Below are 21,176 nucleotides of genomic sequence, written 5' to 3'. Positions count from 1 at the left end.
CTTCAGTGTTTTGTTGGCCCGAGACTGTGGTCATTAGGGCTACACCATTTTCCAGATCCATTTGCCCTTATTTTGGATGGAATACTGCCTTAAAGAACAAACTCAGAATCCTACTCATTATAAATTATTTAAGACAAAACATGTGCCCAAATCTTTCCTTTTCCTGTGTGGTGCTCGGTTCGGCTGCTGGGCCGTAAATATCAACTCCACACAAAAGGAAGAATTGAGGCAAAGTCCAAGAGTAGCTCAAGGATTCTGCCACTTGCTGCATCTCCATTTTGCATATTTGATCTTAATATACCGTATATAGGTATTTGAGTGCACCACACTTTCTTTCTCTCTTTTTGTTTGTTTTCCAGACCGCCATTGGTGACCTTGACGCTCAGGAGGTTTGTTACTCTTGTGAAACTAAAAAACTTCTGGTGCGTCTGAGCGATCAATATGACAGGTAAGGGACCAAAGGAATAGCAACCATAGCTTCGGCTGGGATATTTTGTTGTTGTTGTTGAATCGCTGTCAAAACTTCAAATGCTGGAGACAGAATCTAATGGGGCCTCCATTTATAAAACTTTGCATGGATTTGAGCATGAAAATATACACACGCCAAAAAAAGACAACGTACACACATTTCTATGCAATTTACCCTTCATAAAACACAATCACCTTATAAATATGCGTATGTGAACGCTCCTTGAACGCCACCCTGAAACATCCATATATGGAAGATGCTAATCAACCTCATACATATGCAATCATGGTGCTGCAGAACTTTATTGGCCGGTCGAACAGCCTCTCCTTCCTGATTCATTGAGAACCCGCCACATGCATGTAATCGTGATCTGCAAATGACAGCGCAAGATCATGAGTGGCATTATAGCCCCTCTACTCTGCGCTTTGGGGTTTTGAGAAAGGCGTAAGGTGCCATTGTCTGAGCAGGTAGCCACTCTCACCCTGCACATGTAATGACATGATTACTGTTACAATGAATAGTACAGGCCATATGATACACTAAGGGTTTAGCCAGTCACCTTACCAACAAGCCAGTCACTACGTACAGCACCATCACATCTGTCAAAGCTTCTTTGCCTCAAAATAAATGAATCATGGGTTGACCCAGGCCAGCCAACGAGACACAATGTTTGCCAGTAACATCTTGGATGACTTGTGCATTAATGGAATGTAACTACTTACAGGTTATAAAAGCAGCCCCATTCTTACTGGGTGCCGTTATTGCAATATGACTGCAGTTAGGAAAATCAGACACTGCTGCAAATTGACTTTTTATGTTGGCCAGAAAATGACATTATTTATCTTGACTTTCAGAAAGCATTTGATAAGGTGCCACATGAGAGGTTGGGCATTAAGGTAAATTAGGTGGGAGTTCAGGGTGATGTTTGTAGACAGGTGCAGAATTGGCTCAGGCACAGGAAGCAGAGGGTGATGGTGCAAGGAATCCGATCAGAATTGGCCGATGTTAAGAGTGGTGTCCAGCAGGGGTCAGTGCTAGGGCCGCTGCTATTTTTAATATATATAAATGATTTAGATAGGAATATAAGTAACAAGCTGGTTAAGTTTGAAGATGATACCAATATAGGTGGATTAGCAGATAATTTGGAATCCGTTATATCATTACAGAAGGACTTGGATAGCATACAGGCTTGGGCAGATTTGTGGCAGATGAAATTTAATGTCAGTAAATATAAAGAATTACACATAGGAAGTAAAAATGTTTAGGTTTAAATACACAATGGGCGGTCAGAAAATTGAGAGTACACCTTATGAGAAGGATTTAGGAGTCGTAGTGGACTCTAAGCTATCGACTTCCAGACAGTGTTCAGAAGCCATTAAGAAGGCAAACAGAATGTCAGGTTATATAGTGCCTTGATGTGTGGAGTACAAGTCCAAGGAGGTTCTGCTCAAACTTTACAACGCACTGGTGAGGTCTCATCTGGAGTACTGAGTGCAGTTTTGGTCTCCAGGCTACAAAAAGGACACAGCAGCACTAGAAAAGGTCCAGAGAAGAGCGACTAGGCTGAGTCCAGGGCTACAGGGGATGAGTTATGAAGAAAGATTAAAAGAGCTGAGCCTTTACAGTTTAAGCAAAAGAAGATTAAGAGGAGACATGACTGAAGTGTCTGCGGTGGGTTGGCACCCTGCCCGGGATTGGTTCCTGCCTTGTGCCCTGTGTTAGCTGGGATTGGCTCCAGCAGACCCCCATGACCCTGTGTTCGGATTCTGCAGGTTGGAAAATGGATGGATGGATGATTGAAGTGTTTAAAATTATGAAGTGAATTAGTCCAGTGGATCGAGACTGTTATTTTAAAATGAGTTCATCAAGAACACGGGACACAGTTGGAAAGTTGTTAAGGGTAAATTTCGCTCAAACATTAGGAAGTTTTTCTTTACACAAAGAACGATAGACACTTGGAATAAGTGACCAAGTAGTGTGGTAGACAGTAAGACGTTGGGGACTTTCAAAACTCGTCTTGATGTTTTTTTTGGAGGAATTAAGTGGACCAGACTGGCAAGTGGCCTGTTCTCGTCTAGATTGTTTTAATGTTCTAATATTATGTTTTATGTATGTACAGCCACATTTATACAGAAACTGGATATAGTGCCTTGGCAGTTGGCTAATGGCGTCCGGAATATAAAGGGATGAAGGAATGAAGCTTAATGGAGATATTCTTGACCTGTTGGCCCTGAGAAGTGACAACAGGTAGTTGATATACACTGATGAAAAAAACAAAAAAAATTCTTCAGTGTATATACGTAGCATTAGAAGAGACCTAAAACACAGTCTATACATCATATTCTGTGCTTTTGAGGTTTAATACACTTGACACATCAACGAACATTATAATAATGGCTCGGTGATGTGAATTATTATATGCTATAATAATGGCTTGGTGATATGAATTATTATATGCATGTGAGTCATCGTTTAGCTTGTTTGTCTGTATGTCCCTGCTTCATCAAGGGTGTCACCATTTTCCAATTTCTCCGAAATGGTGCATATGCGTGTTTCAGAGTTGCCATAAATATATGCAAGCTTTCATGTCAAGATTTATTTTATAAATCCTGACATTTGGATGGGCTTCATTTTGTGCATGCACAAGCTTTATAAATGGAGTGGTGGATCTGAGGCTAAGGATCTGCTCTGGTATTCCGAAGGTTGCTGGTTCGAATCCCCATCACTGCCAAAAGAGATCCTACTCTGCTGGGCCCTTGAGCAAGGCCCTTAACCTTCAATTGCTCCAGGGGCGCTGTACAATGGCTGACCCTGCGCTCTGACCCCAAGGTGTATGCAAAAACTAACAAATTCCTAATACAAGAAATTGCAGGTTAGGTGCATTGGCAGTTCTAAATTGTCCCGTGTGTGTGTGTGTGTGCGTGTGTGTGTGTGTGTGTGCGTGTGTGTGTGTGTGTGTGTGTGTGTGTGCCCTGTGGTGGGCTGGCGCCCTGCCTGGGGTTTGTTTCCTGCCTTGCACCCTGTGTTGGCTGGGATTGGCTCCAGCAGACCCCCATGACCCTGTAGTTAGGATATAGCGGGTTGGATAATGGATGGATGGATGGATGGATAGACAAATTAGGCATCTACTGTCATGAATTCAGTTTGATTTTGTTTATATTTTATTTTGCTAAAGGAAGACATTTCTCATAGGTTTTTCATTTTCTTAATTATTGTGGTGTAGCTAAAACCACTATATGCTCTTTCAAAAATGTATAATTACTAGTGGTCTGTGACCAGCGGGGGATGCCACTGAGCTCCTAAACCCCCGGACACAACTACATGGCACCATCTTGGGTTGAAACAGAAGATATTTTTATTTACAGGACCTTCACAAACCTCCAAATTGTTTTCCACAACAGTATAATATAATATGTTCACTTGTCTCCTTCAACTCCTCCCATGTAGTCTCATCCACTCTCCTCACAACTCTGACCACTCATGCAGGAAACTTGACTTCTTTTATGTCAGACCCAGGAGTACTTCTGGCGCCACAACACTGCACACTGGAAACACTTCCTAGTCAGCTGAAAATGTTTCAAAGAAGGCATAACAATTCCCTGCCACTCCCCCTGGTGGCTCCCTAAAATTGAGAGAGCTTCTTTTGGCAGCGCACAACACTGACAGGGTTTCTCTTTGAAACTTCAGGTCCCATGATACCCTATGGGTGTCCAAACTGGAAGCCAACCAGAGAAGCACTGCCACCTCCCATGTTGGAGGATAAACTGTTCCAGTACATCCACTACACCCCAACTGTCCCAACTTTGTAAGGAATCATTAGCCTTCCTGGCTGGGTTGCTTCTTCCATTACACTGTCTGTCCATTATGGCCTCCCAGCCAACAACATTCTCCTACCCATTCCGGATGCCGGTCCTTCTGTGTCGCCATTCATACTTGTAATGATGAAGGTGCCAGTGGTATTTTTAGATTCAATCAGGTAGTTTCATGGTGCTTATGACCAGATGATCTGAGGCTATGAGGGTAAAGCAACATCTCAATTAATATCTGAGATGAGGAATGAAAGTCAGCCATTCATAACCAACTCTTCTTTAGTCTGTCAGAATTGTGTGTTACTACACCTTAAAACTGTACATTACACACAACTCTCACAAACTAAAATGATCTGAAATATATTAAACTAGCTGCGTGTGGTCTTTGGGACAAAAAACAACCTGAAGACGCCCTAGCAGTTTTACTATATTTGTGAAATTGGAGAGGCGTCAGTTAACTGTTAAGAATTACCCAGGGCAGAGGACGTGGACCCACCAGTGCTTGTTGCCCTATTGGCTTTTGTAAAAAAAACACTGACAATGCCATATCTTAGCCATTTCGCTGACACGTGAGCAGAGGTGGGTAGTAACGAGTTACATTTACTCCGTTACATTTACTTGAGTAACTTTTTAAAATAATTGTACTTCTAAGAGTAGTTTTACTGCACCATACTTTTTACTTTTACTTGAGTACATTTGTGAAGAAGAAATGCTACTCTTACTCCACTACATTGGGCAACACTCGAATCGTTACTTTTTTTCCATTATATACGCAATATTTTTGCCAGAGAGAAGCTGCCAGTGGATCTACTGCATGACTGTTTCACAAATCAGACGTAGCAACAATAATCGCAAGACTCCGTTTCACCAATCAGACATAGTCATGCAGTCACATGACCACACACAAACTATGGCGGCACAGCGGCACAAACTCCTCACAGAGAGCGGACAGGGAAAGAAAGAATACATGAAAAATGAGAGCCAACTCCTGCTGAGACTTAACCATCACGTCGCTGAGTGAAGAACAAGCAGGTTTAACCAAACAGGCACAGACACAGACAGTCAACGTAAAGTGAGACTTGTTGTAGGTGCACAACCTGCCTTGTTCTAATGTTATTTTCTATCAGCTGTGCTATTTGGAGGGCAAGTGAATATGCAGTATTGTACTGTCAGTGTACAGTCAGTAGATCTCGTCACTGTAAGTAGTCTGCACTGTTCAAACACACACGTTACCTACTGTAGGTATTCGCTTCAAAAGCTTTGTTGTGAAAAACTGAGATTTGGAACTTTGTGTTATTTGTGCATCTTTATTTTGTAAAGATGTTATTTATTTGTACTAATTTTTTATTTTATTATTTGGGAATAGCAGGATTTGCCGATTTTATATTTTTGTCTGTCTTATTACAACATTTCTAAAAAATAAATCATTTATTATGATCAAACAGTTACTCAGTACTTGAGTAGTCTGTTCACCAAATACTTTTTTACTCTTACTTGAGTAATTTTTTGGATGACTACTTTTTACTTCTACTTGAGTAATATTATTTTGAAGTAATGCTACTCTTACTTGAGTACAATTTTTGACTACTCCACCCAACTCTGCACATGAGTCCTGTTAATCTTTGTCTATCTGGAGGTATTTTCTCGAGACAATGTTTTTAGTGAAAACTTCAAGGCTTGCCAACTGTTACTGAGGTGTTTCACTTGCACGTTGTTGTGCCGCGGCGATTGCTTCGTTTCAATGTTGTGTCTCTTTGTCTGTGTCATTAGCACAACGTCGTTGTTGCGTGGTAGCATTTGCTGCACACAGGTCGTTTGTAGCAAGTAGTGAAAAATTTAAAAATGCATGCGTGCGCCATCTAGTGGCTGTTGTTGAGCATGAGCAGAGTGGACTGCTCCATAAACACACACACACACACACACAGACAGGTCTTTCGTTTATATACGTCTAATAAGACTACAATCAATGGCGCTCTCCGGGAAAGACAAATGTTATGGTTAGAAAGTCCTTTTATTTCTCACCTTAGATTAAATTATCAGGTGTCCTTGAGGGCCCTGTACTGGAAATGACAAGACTGTGTTTTCAGTCCTGTCCCCAGACTCAAAGGGTAACCCTTAGAAAATCTATGATTTAAGAAAAAAAAAATTAAAGCTGGAACTAAGATGGAACTACCTGTGCTATTTGTCTTAGTAATCAACGTACGCCTCCATTGTTTTCCATTTAGTCTGGTATAATAATATACACCCAGTATCTTTCCCTCAGGGTGGCTTTTCCCTTCTTGGATAGAGATGCCCATTTTTGCTGCTTCCTCTCGGTGTTGCTCTTTAAACTGACCACTCTTATTATCTAACTGTTTTGCTGAGAAAATATGGCAGTGGTCGCTTTCACATTGGCCTGATTTAGCAACTATAGCCTAGTTGTTTTTGGACTTTGCTTTAATGACGTGTGCATCGCTTTATTGTAATTTTCACTCATCCATTGCCCAGCATGCAAAGTTATCAGCCTTACAGCTATAAACCTCGGTCACGTGGCCTGAGCGGGTGCAAGAAAGTCGCAACAACACTGCTGTTGCTGGGATGCAACATCGGACAACAGAAGAGACTAATAGGGCCAGTTTTCTTATTTTTAGACCTTTATCTGGCCTTATTAGTACAATTTTTGATTTTTTAACCCTTCTTCTGCCTATTTTTAATTTTTCTAACTCTAGCAACCGGACAGACACACAGACACTTGTCCTTTTATTATAAAAAACAGATTATTTATCTTTTAAAACTGATAAATGTGCTATAGTCATAAGTAACAATACTAATCTTCAAACTTTTCAGTAAAGACCCAACGTCAAGTAAGGTGTAGACATTCATTTCCCTGCTCTTATGGTGTTCTGATTTGTTTTTTAGGGCCACCTTGGAGAGTTTAAGCCCTGACCCACTTTCTCTGATGAAGAGTGAAAACACAGGCAAAGTGAAGGGACTGATCATCACATTAAAAGGAAATCCATCTCACCCTGGTGGCCACGACTTTTACTCCAGATACTTTGCCCCATGGAATGGCATTTCAGAGGATCCAGTAACAGGTGAGGCTTTTATCTGTGTCGCCATCTTGGAAGGGCTGCGGTTAAGCTGTTAAGAGACATCTTTGACACAAATAAAAAATTAAAAAAATAAAAAAGTGTAAAACACAAACCCATCAGACCTCAAGTTTGGTTTCTAGTTCAAGTGTTTAAGACATGAATAGCAATAATTTCAGTGCGTTCTCAAAATGAAAAAGCCAAGTCTTTCAGGCAAAGTGTGGGGTTTAGACTGAAGATAATAATGATGACTTCATATCTTCTTTTGGTTTCAGTGGATTAACTTGCATGGCAATGTCTACAACCCCGTTTATAAAAAAGTTGGGACACTGTGTAAAATGTAAATGAACACAGATTGTTAATCATTTAAACCCATATTTAACTGAAAACAGAACAAAGGCAACAAAACACTTGTTGAAACTGAGAAATTTGATTGTTTTATGAAAAATAAACGCTCATTTTGAATTTGATGCCAGCAACACAAAAAAGTTGGGATGGAGCAACAAAAAAGCTAAAAAAAAAGAAACCAATCAACAATACTGAATACTATGGAGCCTGGGAAATTCAAAATGAATTACGTAGTTTGTTCAAATGGATAATTATAATTTTTTTCCCTGTATCTTATTTCAGTAACTATTTATGTTTTCCTGGTATGCAGTTTAGTGAACCAGAACCAGAAGAATAGCCAACCAATAGTTCCAGTCTGTCCTACGCTGTTCAGTGCTATCATCGACTAGATTTGACAATGGACCCCTTGGATTTAATACAGTTTTATTTTTATCTTGCACTCAAATATTTGGATATACTTAAGGTTTTGGCTGCCAGACACTGGATTATTATATCGTTGTCAAGTCTTAAATGTCTATTAGAGGACAACAGATTGTTTCGCCATAAACACTTTGATGACATTGCAGGTGTCTTACAGTTTATTAAAACACAGCTTTAAGGTTGATCTCAGAATACCACATTCTTGGAGAAAATTCCATAAATCTATTCTCGTAACTTCTCCTGCATTTGACACTCATTTCAGGACTCATCAAAAGAATTGTTTCAACTGCGATGGTCTTACAACTATCTCCTCATCTGGTTCACCGAACTGTATGCCAGAAAAAAAATGAATAAGAACTGGACTGCAAGAACGAAAAATAATAATAATCTGTTCGAACAAATTCATAATTTTTCCAAATGGATTATTACTTTTCTTCAAACTGATAAATAATTCATCCACCTGACAACTATGGGACTCTGGATACAAAATGGTATCAACATTAAACAGAATAAAAAATAAATACAGGAAACACCAAGCTTTGAAATATACGGTAATAAACAGTTCCTGTAAAAAATAAGTTTGTTATATTTCAAGCCAAAGTTATTTCTTCCTAATCATGGTAAATATTAGTCTACCACATTAAATTGTGTTGTAAAGTAAAATTTATAATTTGTACAAAATAACTTTGTGTTTTACAAAGGAGCTAACAAATACCAGGGTCCCATTATAAAGAAAAACCTTAAAGCTTACTGAATATGTCCATTTTTTCAAGCCAAAAATTTTAAGAGTATTGGTTTGCGTTTTGAGGTTACACACAGTGACAGCCAGGAAGAGACATAAAGCCCACAACAAACACTGAGGAGCCAGCCGGGCGACCCCATTTAAAATCTGGTCGGGGCCTTTTCCGTTCTCTACAAGCAGAATCAGCTGCTGGGGTTCTTCTCGTTACCACAGGTGGACAAGAGAAAGGAGAGTTAGCGACAATGGCTCCTCTCGGTCTGGGGTGGTATCGCTTACCTCTACTGAACCCTGAAGGTGATCCTCAGGCGCACATGAAAGGCAACATGTGTTAAAAACAGAGTATCCATGTTGCTTTAAGAAAATAAAAAAGCTAAAAGCAACCCATTGTTGACAGATTCTGCCATTTTAAAAGGAGAGTGGCTCTGCGTTTCACGTATCTGACTACCCTATTCATCTTCCTCTGCCGCACCATTTCAAAGGCAGGAAGACTGTCCTCACTACAGCCGGCAGAATTAGGGGAGGGTAGAGTATGGATTCACCTCAGAAAGGCATCAACAAGAGCAATTTATTGAAATTGTTGAATGTTGATGCCCAGTTGTGAATTCCTGTTTCTGTTCTGTAGACAACTAGACAGCAATAACTGAGAAAGGCACACTTATGATTGCTTATATTCTTTCAATATATGCAAACTTTTTCTTTTGTAAACATAATGCCTGCTGTAGTACAGTGAATTGCACTTCAGTTTATTGATGATATATGTATGGGAGACTGCATCAGAAAGGACGGGATATAAAAGAAGGAAATTGCGGGAGATTCATCCAAAACTGAAAATAATCTTATTTAGTCATATTTCAGTGTTCTAACAGTTTTATCGTGATGTGTGCAATATTCTAAGGTTCTATTTGTACAATTGTCTTTATTGTAAAATTCAATAAAGACTATTATTATTATTATTATATTATTAATAGGGGGTTCGCCCTTTGCTGGCTTCGCTCGCCAACACCCCCGGCCTGCACTACATGCCAGCTACTTCGCATCTCTGCCGCTCGCATTGTGAAGAGGGGGGCTGAACGCACACCAAGAAGATGCGGTCGCTCCTCCGAAACCCCCTCTTTACCTCCTCTTTGCTCGATCAGCTGCTGGCTTGCATCTCACATGGCACTTCAAACATTTAAAAGCTTGTACAGCAGCTGTCCTACTCTTTGTCTTTTATTTCCTGCCCCGGGCGTGGTTAAATCTCTTGGCACAGTCTCGTCTCGCAGGACGTGAGTTCTTGATATTTTTTTATTTTTTAATTTAAAAACAGAATAGGAATTGGAAAATCTAACAACATCACATCAAGTTCAATAAATTCTGAAAAGAATGATACCAAACATATATAGAGTGGAACCTGGTTCACGACCATAATTCGTTCCAAAACTCTGGTCGTAAACCGATTTGGTCGTGAACCGAAACAATTTCCCCCATAGGATTGTATGTAAATACAGTTAATCCGTTCCAGACCATACGAACTGTATGTAAATGTATATTTTTTTTAAGTTTTTAGGCACAAATATAGTTAATTAAACCATAGAATGCACAGCGTAATAGTAAACTAAATGTAAAAACATTAAATAACAAACACTGAGAAAACCTTGAACAACAGGGAAAACTAACACTGCAATAGTTTGCGCTATAGCGCTACCAACCGCTGGCTAAAAACACTTTTTTTTTTAATGAGTTTTAAGCACAGGGAAAAAATGAACATTTGAAAAAATCCGTAATTTAATAAACCACCAAGAAAAGTAACATTGCAACAATGCACGCTATGAACCGATCGCTGTAAACAGAAGTGAAAACAAAATCAAGCCCAGTGCATTCTTTAACTGCCTTCCTACCTTATGCATACAGCCCTGTCTCTCTCGCGCACCTGTGTGTGTGTGTGTGTGTGTCGCACGCTCTCTCTCTCTCTCTCTCTCTCTCACTCTCACTCTCTCTCTTGCTCGCTGCACAGGAAATGCACAGGGAGAGACTGAAAGGGAAACTGGCTTGTTCGTATACCGAGTGTGTGGTCGTGAACCGAGGCAAAAGTTTGGCGAACTTTTTGGTCGTAAACCGATTTTGTACGTGTACCGAGATGTTCGTGAACCGAGGTTCCACTGTATGTAGGTTTTAAAATAAGCCCTATTTAAAGCATCACAAAAAAACGTGATATAAAAATGTCACATAAAATCGTTGCACTTTTAGGCTTAGGATTTTATATATACAGTAATCCCTCGCTATATCGCGCTTCGCCTTTCGCGGCTTCACTCTATCACGGATTTTATATGTAAGCATATTTAAATATATATCACGGATTTTTTGCTGGTTCGTGGATTTCTGCGGACAATGGGTCTTTTAATTTCTGGTACATGCTTCCTCAGTTGGTTTGCCCAGTTGATTTCATACAAGGGACGCTACTGGCAGATGGCTGAGAAGCTACCCAACTTACTTTTCTCTCTCTCTTGCGCTGACATTCTCTGATCCTGATGTAGGGGGATTGAGCAGGGGGGCTGTTCGCACACCTAGACGATACGGACGCTCGTCTAAAAATGCTGAAAGATTATCTTCACGTTGCTCCCTTCTGTGCAGCTGCTTTGTGAAGGGACATGCTGCACGGTGCTTCGCATACTTAAAAGCTCGAAGGGCACGTATTGATTTTTGTTTGTTTTTCTCTGTCTCTCTCTCTCTCTCTCCCTGCTCCTGACGGAGGGGGTGTGAGCTGCCGCCTTCAACAGCTTTGTATCGGCGGTGCTTCGCATACTTAAAAGCCAAACAGCCCTATTGATTTGTTTGCTTTTCTCTCTCTTTCTGACATTCTGTGCTCCTGACGCGCACTCCTTTGAAGAGGAAGATATGTTTGCATTCTTTTAATTGTGAGACGGAACTGTCATCTCTGTCTTGTCATGAAGCACAGTTTAAACTTTTGAAAAAGAGACAAATGTTTGTTTGCAGTGTTTGAATAAAGTTCCTGTCTCTCTACAACCTCCTGTGTTTCTGTGCAAATCTGAGACCCAAGCATGACAATATAAAAATAACCATATACAGTAATCCCTCCTCCATCGCGGGGGATGCGTTCCAGAGCCACCCGCGAAATAAGAAAATCCGCGAAGTAGAAACCATATGTTTATATGGTTATTTTTATATTGTCATGCTTGGGTCACAGATTTGCGCAGAAACACAGGAGGTTGTAGAGAGACAGGAACGTTATTCAAACACTGCAAACAAACATTTGTCTCTTTTTCAAAAGTTTAAACTGTGCTCCATGACAAGACAGAGATGACAGTTCCGTCTCACAATTAAAAGAATGCAAACATATCTTCCTTTTCAAAGGAGTGCGTGTCAGGAGCAGATCATGTCATAGAGATAGAGAAAAGCAAACAAATCAATAGGTCTGTTTGGCTTTTAAGTATGCGAAGCACCGCAGCACAAAGCTGTTGAAGGCGGCAGCTCACACCCCCTCCGTCAGGAGCAGACAAAGAGAGAGAGAGACAGAGTTTGTTTTTCAAGCAAAAATCAATACGTGCAGCTGCACAGAAGGTAGCAACGTGAAGATAATCTTTCAGCATTTTTAGACGAGCTTCCGTATCGTCTAGGTGTGCGAACAGCCCCCCTGCTCAATCCCCCTACGTCAGGATCAGAGAAAGTCAGCGCAAGATAGACAGAGAAAAGTAAGTTGGGTAGCTTCTCAGCCATCTGCCAATAGCGTCCCTTGTATGAAATCAACTGGGCAAACCAACTGTGGAAGCATGTACCAGAAATTAAAAGACCCATTGTCCGCAGAAATCCGCGAACCAGCAAAAAATCTGCGATATATATTTAAATATGCTTACATATAAAATCCGCGATGGAGTGAAGCCGCGAAAGGCGAAGCGCGATATAGCGAGGGATTACTGTAAACATATGGTTTCTACTTCGCGGATTTTCACCTTTCGCGGGGGTTCTGGAACACAACCCCCGCGATGGAGGAGGGATTACTGTATATAGATTAGATGTGAATTACTTATTTTGTTGCTTGTTTTTACATTGTGTTGTTTGGTGGTTAAAGTTGTTACACAGTTATGATACTATTCTAGATTTTAAACTAAAATATAGCTTCTTATTGTTTTTGAAGTGAACGAATCAGTAATTCAAAGATTTGAATCATTTTGGTAAACTGAACGAAACAAATCGAATCCCTAAAAAGAGTCATTTTGCATATCACTAGTGTATGCTCCCAACATCTCTGTCTTGCTCTAACCAACTTGCTCCAGGGCCTTCATAGGCCACAGTCAAGGACGCAGAATTCAGTCATAGCAGGGCAGCTCTTGGACACGACCCAAGGTTTGGGTGGCCTTCGATACATATGACGGGAGAAAACATTAACACTGTGGAGTAAATTCAAGAGGAGAATCTCAGAGTGATAATGTGAGAGTTATGGGTTAGTAGCTGAATACTTTCTTCACAAATAAACACGAGCAAGGACTCTGCACATTGGGTTGCCAGAATGTCCCTAATTAAACTAATGATTTCAGACTGAGAAATTTAAGGAGCCTTCGTAGCTTTATGTATTTACAGTGGATTCAGAAAGCATTCAGACCCCCTCATTTTATACACATCTTATAATGTTATACATTTCATTTGAAATGGATACCTTTCCTGTTTTTGCCCATCAATCCATACTTAATAATAATGACAAAGTGAAGGCATGTTTTCAGAAAGGTTTGCAAATGTATTAAACATCAAAAACTGAAAGCTGTCATTCACACGAGCACCAGAAGGTGCTGGCCAACTTGTACTGGTGTCCTACAGAAAGCTGATTACCTGCTGGATCACAGCTTGGCATGGTGGTTGTACCAAAGCTGAACAGGGAGCTTGTCAGTGGGCTACATGAAACGGCATGGAAGGTCATCGGTGCATAGCTGCCAGCAATTGATGACTTTTATAGGTCATGCTGCTTGAAGTGGGCATTTAAAGACCCATTTCATCCTAGTAACCATCTGTTTGATCTTCTGCCATGACAGCCTTTTTGGACTCAGAGAGCGGAGGAAAACGATTATCTGGTCTGATGAGTCGAAAACTAAACTCTCTGGGCAGGCCTCAAAGCACTACTGTATGTCTGGCAAAGACCAGGCACTGATCATCACCTTCCATCTCTAGTCTTTTCTCATCAGCAAGGACAGGGAGACTGGTCAGAACTGAGGGAAGGATGGATGCAGCTAAATCCAGAGAGGTCCCTGGACCTCAGCCTGTGAGGACAGTTCACCTTTCAGCACCTCAATGACTAGAACCAGACAGCCAAGACAACGCTGGAGTGTCCTTGAGAGGCCCAGCCAAAGGCTAGACTTAGAACCTACAGAACATCTGTGAAGAGACCTGAAGATGGAAGTTTACAGACGCTTCCCATCCAATCTAACAGAGTGTGAGAGGATTTGCCAGGAAGAACGGGATAAACTGCCCAAATCCAGGTGTGCAGAGTTTGTAGAGACTTACCCAAGAAGACCTGAGGCTGGAATTGCTGCGAAAGGGGCTTCTACAAAGTGATGAATTAAGGATGTGAATACGTACAAGAGTGAGGGATTTCGGTTTTTGATTTTTAATAAATTTGTAAACCTTTCAGAAGATGTTTTCACTTTGTCAATATGGGTTTCTGAGTGTAGATTGATGTACAAAAATAGAACATTTATCCATTTACAATGAAATTTATAACCCAATCAAACCTGCAGAAATTGAAGGGGTCCGAATGCTTTCTGAATTTGCTGCATGACCCAGCAACCAAACAATGGAAGTAAGGGGATTCGCCAACACCAAAAGAAATTCAGGGACTAAACCAGAACTGGCAAAAACACAAACAGTTTTTATGACACTAACGGTGTAGTTTATATGCATTACATGCCTCAAAAGGTCTACAATATTACACCGACTACTTTTGGCATTTGCAGCAGTCAATCTGAGAAAACAAGTGTTGAAATCTGCCGACCATCCCTCTTCAAGTCAGCATTTCCGCTCACATTGCAGGGGTGGCAAAGGCTGCTCTTTAAAACTGCAGATTTGAAGAAATACCAGTCCACCCTGTTCTCTACACCGGGCTCCATGTTATTATCACTTGTTCCCCAAAGTGAAGGTCTGCCTCTGTGGGGGCACACAATTCCAGAGCTCGAGACTTCAAGTCAGTTACATATCAATATGGTAACACGGGCATTAGAGTTCAGGTTGAGAAAAGAGCTTTCCAGTGTTTCTCTTATTAGGAAAGGCTCCAAATGTTTGATCCCTCATTGAGTTGAATAAAATAAAAACATTATATAATTAGAAGTGAGAATGAGCAGAGGCCTTATGCAATGGGATTCAAATGCTGTTTAACACATTTTGCCTTAGACATGAATGGCAAATTATTTCATATTTTTTTATGACACACCCAAAGTTGCTAAATATTTTACATTACTGTGAGTTTCAGTATTTCTTGAGTTATACATAATTTTATTCACTTTACAGTTAACTGGGATGTACCAATTATGGTTTGGCCCACTGTTTTCATTAAGTTATGATTGCCCAGCTTTTTAACAAAACCATGGATGCCAGTTTTGTTTTTTCTTTCAGGGTCAGCACATGCAGTGTTGGGAAGCTACTGGTCTGAGCAGCTGAGGAAGAAGCAAATGCTCGGTAGGTAAAGTCCAAAAAAGGCCAAGTCCACCTTTACTTAACACGTTCACTAAATGACGTGGTAAGTCAGCAGCGGGGCAGCCACTTGCACTACATGGCCCAAAATTTGTGGATGCCTGCCCATCACACCTACAGTATATGAACTTGTTGGTCATCCTACTCCAAAAGCAGATGAAGTTGGCCCTGTTGAAGCAGATCAGGCACAGGAACCCTCAGCCCCAAAGAAGGCACTCGGAGTTTCAGGACAGGCAGCAGAATCAGAAGCTTTATTACGTGATGCACACATGGGACCAGTTCAAATGATTTGAACCCCGAACATTCTGTGAGCTTCAGATTTATTACAATTCTTATCACAAAATATCCCTTCTCCACACAATTTCCCATCATCTGCTTTGCAGAGTTTCTAACAATAATGACCTCATTCAGCACCTTTTCTCAAAACAATCATCTGTCATCATAAACTTTCTCACAACAATTTATCCTTCACTATCTGTTTCTTCATTAAAAACCCTTTGGCTCAACGGATGTTTTTGCTTCCTGGAGGTGAGCATCACCTAATCACACCTCCCTAAACCTGAGCTGTTAAAGATTGAGGGCCTTTAGTTAATTAGTTGTCACCATTACTTTGGACTCAGTAGAACCCACTTGTGAAAGCTTGACTGCTTAATTAATAACTCAGTTAATGTTTACTTGTTGCACTAGCGTCTGTTAAGGCTGACATAATAGGCAGCCATGCCAGTTAGGCGGCAGCACGCAGCTTTACTGAAAAGGGCTAAGCGGCAGACAGCTCAGTGTGGGGCCTCTCGACTACTTGAAATAAAAGCACAGGCCCTTTATTTGACAGCCTGGAGATCCGAGTAATTACATTCATAGCATTCGTAGTCTGAAACACGATCTGATTGTATGGGTGGTTACCTACCAGGTAACGCATGTGGTTGGTCAAATAAATGAACCACACACCCTGGCACAGCGTAAAGGGGCTTCGCCGCTGACGTCCGAGGTTCGATCACCCCGAGGGAATGCAGTGGAGTGTGTACGCCTCATGAGCCCAAATAAGGGCGAAACACATGTTGCGTACTCTTTGCATTGTTTGACAATAAACTATATAACATATATATCTTCTTCTTATATAATACACTACCGGGGCTGTCCATTTGTCTGTCCAGGATTTTGAATCACCTGTAGCTCGCAAACCATTTGACCTATTGACCTGAAATTTGGTACACATATACTACATGACGTCTACTATCTGCTTATTGGGTGATGATTAACCTCCAAGGTTATTCCTCATTTAATTTTTATTTTATCTTATTGTAGAATCATCTCTCGGCATCAGCCAGCAGGGCGGCCAGCGGTGCATGCGTACGAGCGCCGTTCTCATCCCTACCACCTTCGCTGTCACTTCCCCTATCTCTCCATATCTTAAATCATTCTTGAGGCAGATTGAGGACTTAAGTGCCAGCTTAAGTGAAAAATTACGGAAAACGTATTAAGTAATTGCAACACAAACACTGACAATCAGTTTTAACGTGAAAAGATGCCGAAGAAAGAATAGAAGAAGCGGGCCGCTAGGGTGGAGAAAAGAAGAGCTGCTCAGGAAGCAGCAAGCGCATCAACCTCTGAGCAAACGAATGGTAAACGTACAAAGAGTAGGAAAGCTAGGAATGCTCAAGTCAAGTGTATTCACGTGCAGTGCACCATTACTGGTAATATATATAATATTAAAATAATATATAACTGCTCAAAAAAATAAAGGAACACTTTAACACTTTGAAAACACATCAGATCTCAATGGGAAAAAGATCCTGCTGGCTATCTCTACTGATATGGACTGATATGGTAATGTGTTAGGAATGAAAGGATGCAAGTAAAAAGCAACTAAAACGGCAGACAGGCCGCTCTTTTATGCTAAACTCATATTGTGGCCTTTCTTAATTAACTCCTTCATGGTCAGTGACTAACTATAACCCTTACTATACTAACATGAACCAGGATATAATGCTAATTTTCATATATGCTCATGATTCTCTTTGAATATATGCAAATCATCAACTTTAAGAATATACTTTGCTATACCCCCCCAAGCCTCCTGCGCCCTCCCCCTGTGCAGCTATAACAGCCTCCACTCTTCTAGGAAGGCTTTGCACAAGATTTTTGATTGTGTCTGTGGGTATTTAGACCCACATTTGTGAGGTCAGGTGCCAATTTTGAATGAGAAGGCCTGGCTTCAGTTCAGCCCAAAGTAGCTCAGTAGGGTAAAGGTCAAGTTTCTGTGCTGGCCACTCAAGTTCCTCCATGTCTTTATGGACTTGGCTTTGTACACAGTCATGATGGAACACAAAAAGGCCTTCACAAACTGTTGCCACAAGGTTGGAAGCACACAATTGTCTAAGATTTCTTCATATGCTGCAGCACTAACAGTACTCTTCCCAGGATCCAATGGGTCGAGCCCAAACACCCTGAAAAACTGCCCCCAACCATTAGCCCTCCTCCACCAAACTTTACAGTGGGCACTATATAGTCCAGAAGATCAAGTTCTTACCCCGTCCACCACACCCAGATTTGTCCATCAGACTGCCAGGTAGTGAATTGTGATTCACCGCTCCAGAGAACACGTGTCCAGTGCTCCAAAGCCCAAAGGCTGCCTGCTTTACACCACTTCAGCTGAAAGTTGGTATTGTGCATAGTGATCTTCGGCTTGTGTGCAGCTGCTCAGCCATGGAAACCCATTTTATGAAGATCTTGTGCTGATGTTGCTTCCACAGGCAGTTTGTCACCCTGTTGAGTGATTCAATAGACCAGTGTTTTTCAGCCAGTTTGCCGCGGCACAGTGGTCTGCTATAGAAATAACAGTGTAGCGCACTTAGGTCTGAACCTGAGAGGGACAAGCTCTGCAGGTGGCCCAGTCCTGTCTGAGGAGGATAAGGTCCACCTGGAGAAGCTGGCATAAAAAAAACCTCCATGATCGCTATGTGGCAGACACAACACTTACAGCAGAGCACCTCAGACGTGGCTCCAGGCTGCTACAGTCTGGGTGTCTGGTGGTCAGTGAGTCTCACTAGACCGGTGGGTAGTGGGCATACGACTTACCTCTGTGGCAGAGATGGGTGGGCAAAAGGGGTGAAGCAGCTTGGAGATGCCAATAAAGTGCTTACTCAGTGTCATGTCTGCGAATGCTGATCTCTGAACTGCCTTTTTACCAGATTCTCTGGTAGTCTCACCCTTCAGACAGTTGAGCATAAACTCTATGTGTTTGCAGTTAATAAGAGAGTGGTGTGCCTTGGGATGATTTTGGTTACGGAAAGTGTGCCACTACTGAAAAAAGATTCAAAAACAGTGCAATAGGGGACAGGTGATTTGTTCAGCCTACGTGCTTCCACGCTCAGCGGCCCTACTCAGTTAGTCTGTGTGGTCTACCACTTCGTTTCTGAGTTGCTGTTGTTCTTTGGCACTTCCCCTTCCCAGTACTGGCACTTAAAGTTGACCGGGCAGATGTAGCAGAGCCGAACATTTACATACTGACTTGGGGGAAAAGATGGCATCCTATGACAGTGCCACATTTGAAGTCACTGAGCTCTTTATTGTGATGCCAGTGTTTGTCAATGGAGATCGCATGGCTGTGTGCTTCAGTTTATGTACCTGTTAACAATGAAACACATGAACTTGATAACCAGGAGGAGTGTCCTCATAGTGTATTGTGCAGGCATTCAATGGCATAAGGAAAACACGCAAGAGGTGCAGATCTTTGAAAGGACCACCTACTTCACATTTGCAGGCAACTGCTACTATTGTGGCAAATGAATTAGTGCTGCAGGACAACAAGGCTAAGGACCCGCACAGTGCCTACGTGGTATTCCTCTGCATTTCTGCCACATCCCAAACAGATGCCCATTAGGATAACTGGAACCTCTGAATTGGCCCAGGTTACCATAACTGAATGTCAATATGTGTTGGAGTGTCCAGGGGTGGCTGATGCTACTTTGATAGGCTGTGGCTCCACACCACTTTACAATAAATAAAATCAGTTTAAAAAATGGGATTATTTTTATCATTCACTCTACCTGAGCCCTTTTTAGGCAAAAAAAAATGTTCAACTCAGTTGTCTTTGTAAAGCAACATATGAATTAGGTTGTCTCCAAACACTGCTCAGACTGTCAAATGTAAAGCAAACCATTAGCAACATAGAAATAATAAACATAAAACTAATAATACGAGGGATGTTCAAAAAGTTTCCACACTATTATATTTTCGTTGGAAACGGTGAAGGCGGGAGGAGTAGTAATTGGGCATTAAAAAGTTGGCATGGCACTGGGAAAATTGCAAATGGAGGTGACGATATAGAAAAGTGATGTAATTTGTTTTTGAAATTCTTAATAGAGTTAAAAAAGTGGGGAAACTTTTTGAACAACCCTCGTGTAATCTGTTTGGTGTCCTTTTTATGATTTTCATGGACAGGATATTAAGCCACAGCAGAGATTTGGACCCGTACTGAATTTATTAAGTGTTTCAGAATTACTCTTAAAATTTCACTAAAAATCTGACTAGGATAAGAATTTCTCCTACCTTGGAGTAGGACTTGAGAAATATTTACCTAGCGTCCTAGTCAAGGTCAAGTCTGAGAATGAATGATGTCATAATTTCATGGCTCCCCTTGCCACTCATAGATATGTATGTATTTAGTGAAGAAGCCAACAGAGAACCTACAAGTCATTTGTTTCTCAAAGTACACACTCTGATGCTGTTCTTCTCTTTAAGCAGTTGCCCATCTGGGCCTTCCCCCTCAAGATCCAACTTACCTTCTTCTCTCGAGATAGTAACAGATACCTTTGTATGAAATCTTCAGTTTCTCGGCAATCTGTCACATAGAATGACCTTCATTCTGCAAAAGACTGACATGTTTCTTGAGACGGATGTTTCATTTTGGCCATCTTTGAACCCAGAACTGAACTTTATCATTTCATGAAGAAAGTGATTCCACTTCCAAAGTCAAGTGAGGAGATCAGTTAGTTAAGCAGGACCCCTCCGCATCACAAGTTCTCAATAACACTTGGATCTTGGAGCAGAAGTTCTGTCTTGTAATGTGACCAAGACCATTTAGCAAGAGGGGAGACATGAAGTCTAAAGTACTCACATTACAATAACAAATGTTTTCCTTTTCAAACACAGCTTTTCAGTGCTCGAAACGAGGTGGGGAGCTGCAGCTCACAATGAGAGACAATGGACGTATAGACATCGGTGGCCATGCAGTGATTGTACAGTCGGGAACGCTCACTATTTAGGTGCAGCAAATTGGAAGTGTAAGATTTTCACCATTTTCTGGAGGATTCATTGTTTTCTTCCACAATAAAGATAAAAAAACATTCAAGCCTTTTGTGTCTTTTTCTCATTATGACTGCCAATAAATCATTTATATAATTTAAGAAGAAGCTTGGCAAACGTGAGGAAACCATTCTGTGTGTCTGGCTAATTTTTTTCAGCTAATAGCTACAGTATGCCGTCCCAGTATCTGCTCAGTATACTCGATCGATACATAATACTTTGTTTATCCAAAAGGGAAATTAAAATTTTATAGACGCTTCAAAAAAAATTAAATAAAATACATACTGTATGATAAAAATAAACTACAACCCCTCACCCCAAGACACATAAAAACTTCTAGCTTG

The 21,176-nt window shown here is 41.1% G+C and overlaps 1 protein-coding gene across 1 annotated transcript in view; it reads left to right on the top strand.

The window, feature by feature from the left end:
* Window positions 1-20,878, top strand: part of LOC114647289 (phenazine biosynthesis-like domain-containing protein 1) — a 32,484-nt gene extending 11,606 nt beyond the window's left edge. Inside the window, exons 6-9 of the mRNA XM_028795963.2 lie at window positions 360-448; window positions 7,177-7,352; window positions 15,451-15,513; window positions 20,680-20,878. Of these exons, the coding sequence (XP_028651796.1) occupies window positions 360-448; window positions 7,177-7,352; window positions 15,451-15,513; window positions 20,680-20,792 (441 nt within the window). The 3' untranslated portion in view covers window positions 20,793-20,878. The remainder of the gene's footprint in view (window positions 1-359; window positions 449-7,176; window positions 7,353-15,450; window positions 15,514-20,679) is intronic.
* Window positions 20,879-21,176: the final 298 nt, after the last annotated feature.

The sequence above is a fragment of the Erpetoichthys calabaricus genome, chromosome 2 (genome assembly GCF_900747795.2).
Source record: "Erpetoichthys calabaricus chromosome 2, fErpCal1.3, whole genome shotgun sequence".
NCBI lineage: Eukaryota > Metazoa > Chordata > Cladistia > Polypteriformes > Polypteridae > Erpetoichthys > Erpetoichthys calabaricus.
This window is presented reverse-complemented; position numbering and strand designations above follow the sequence as displayed.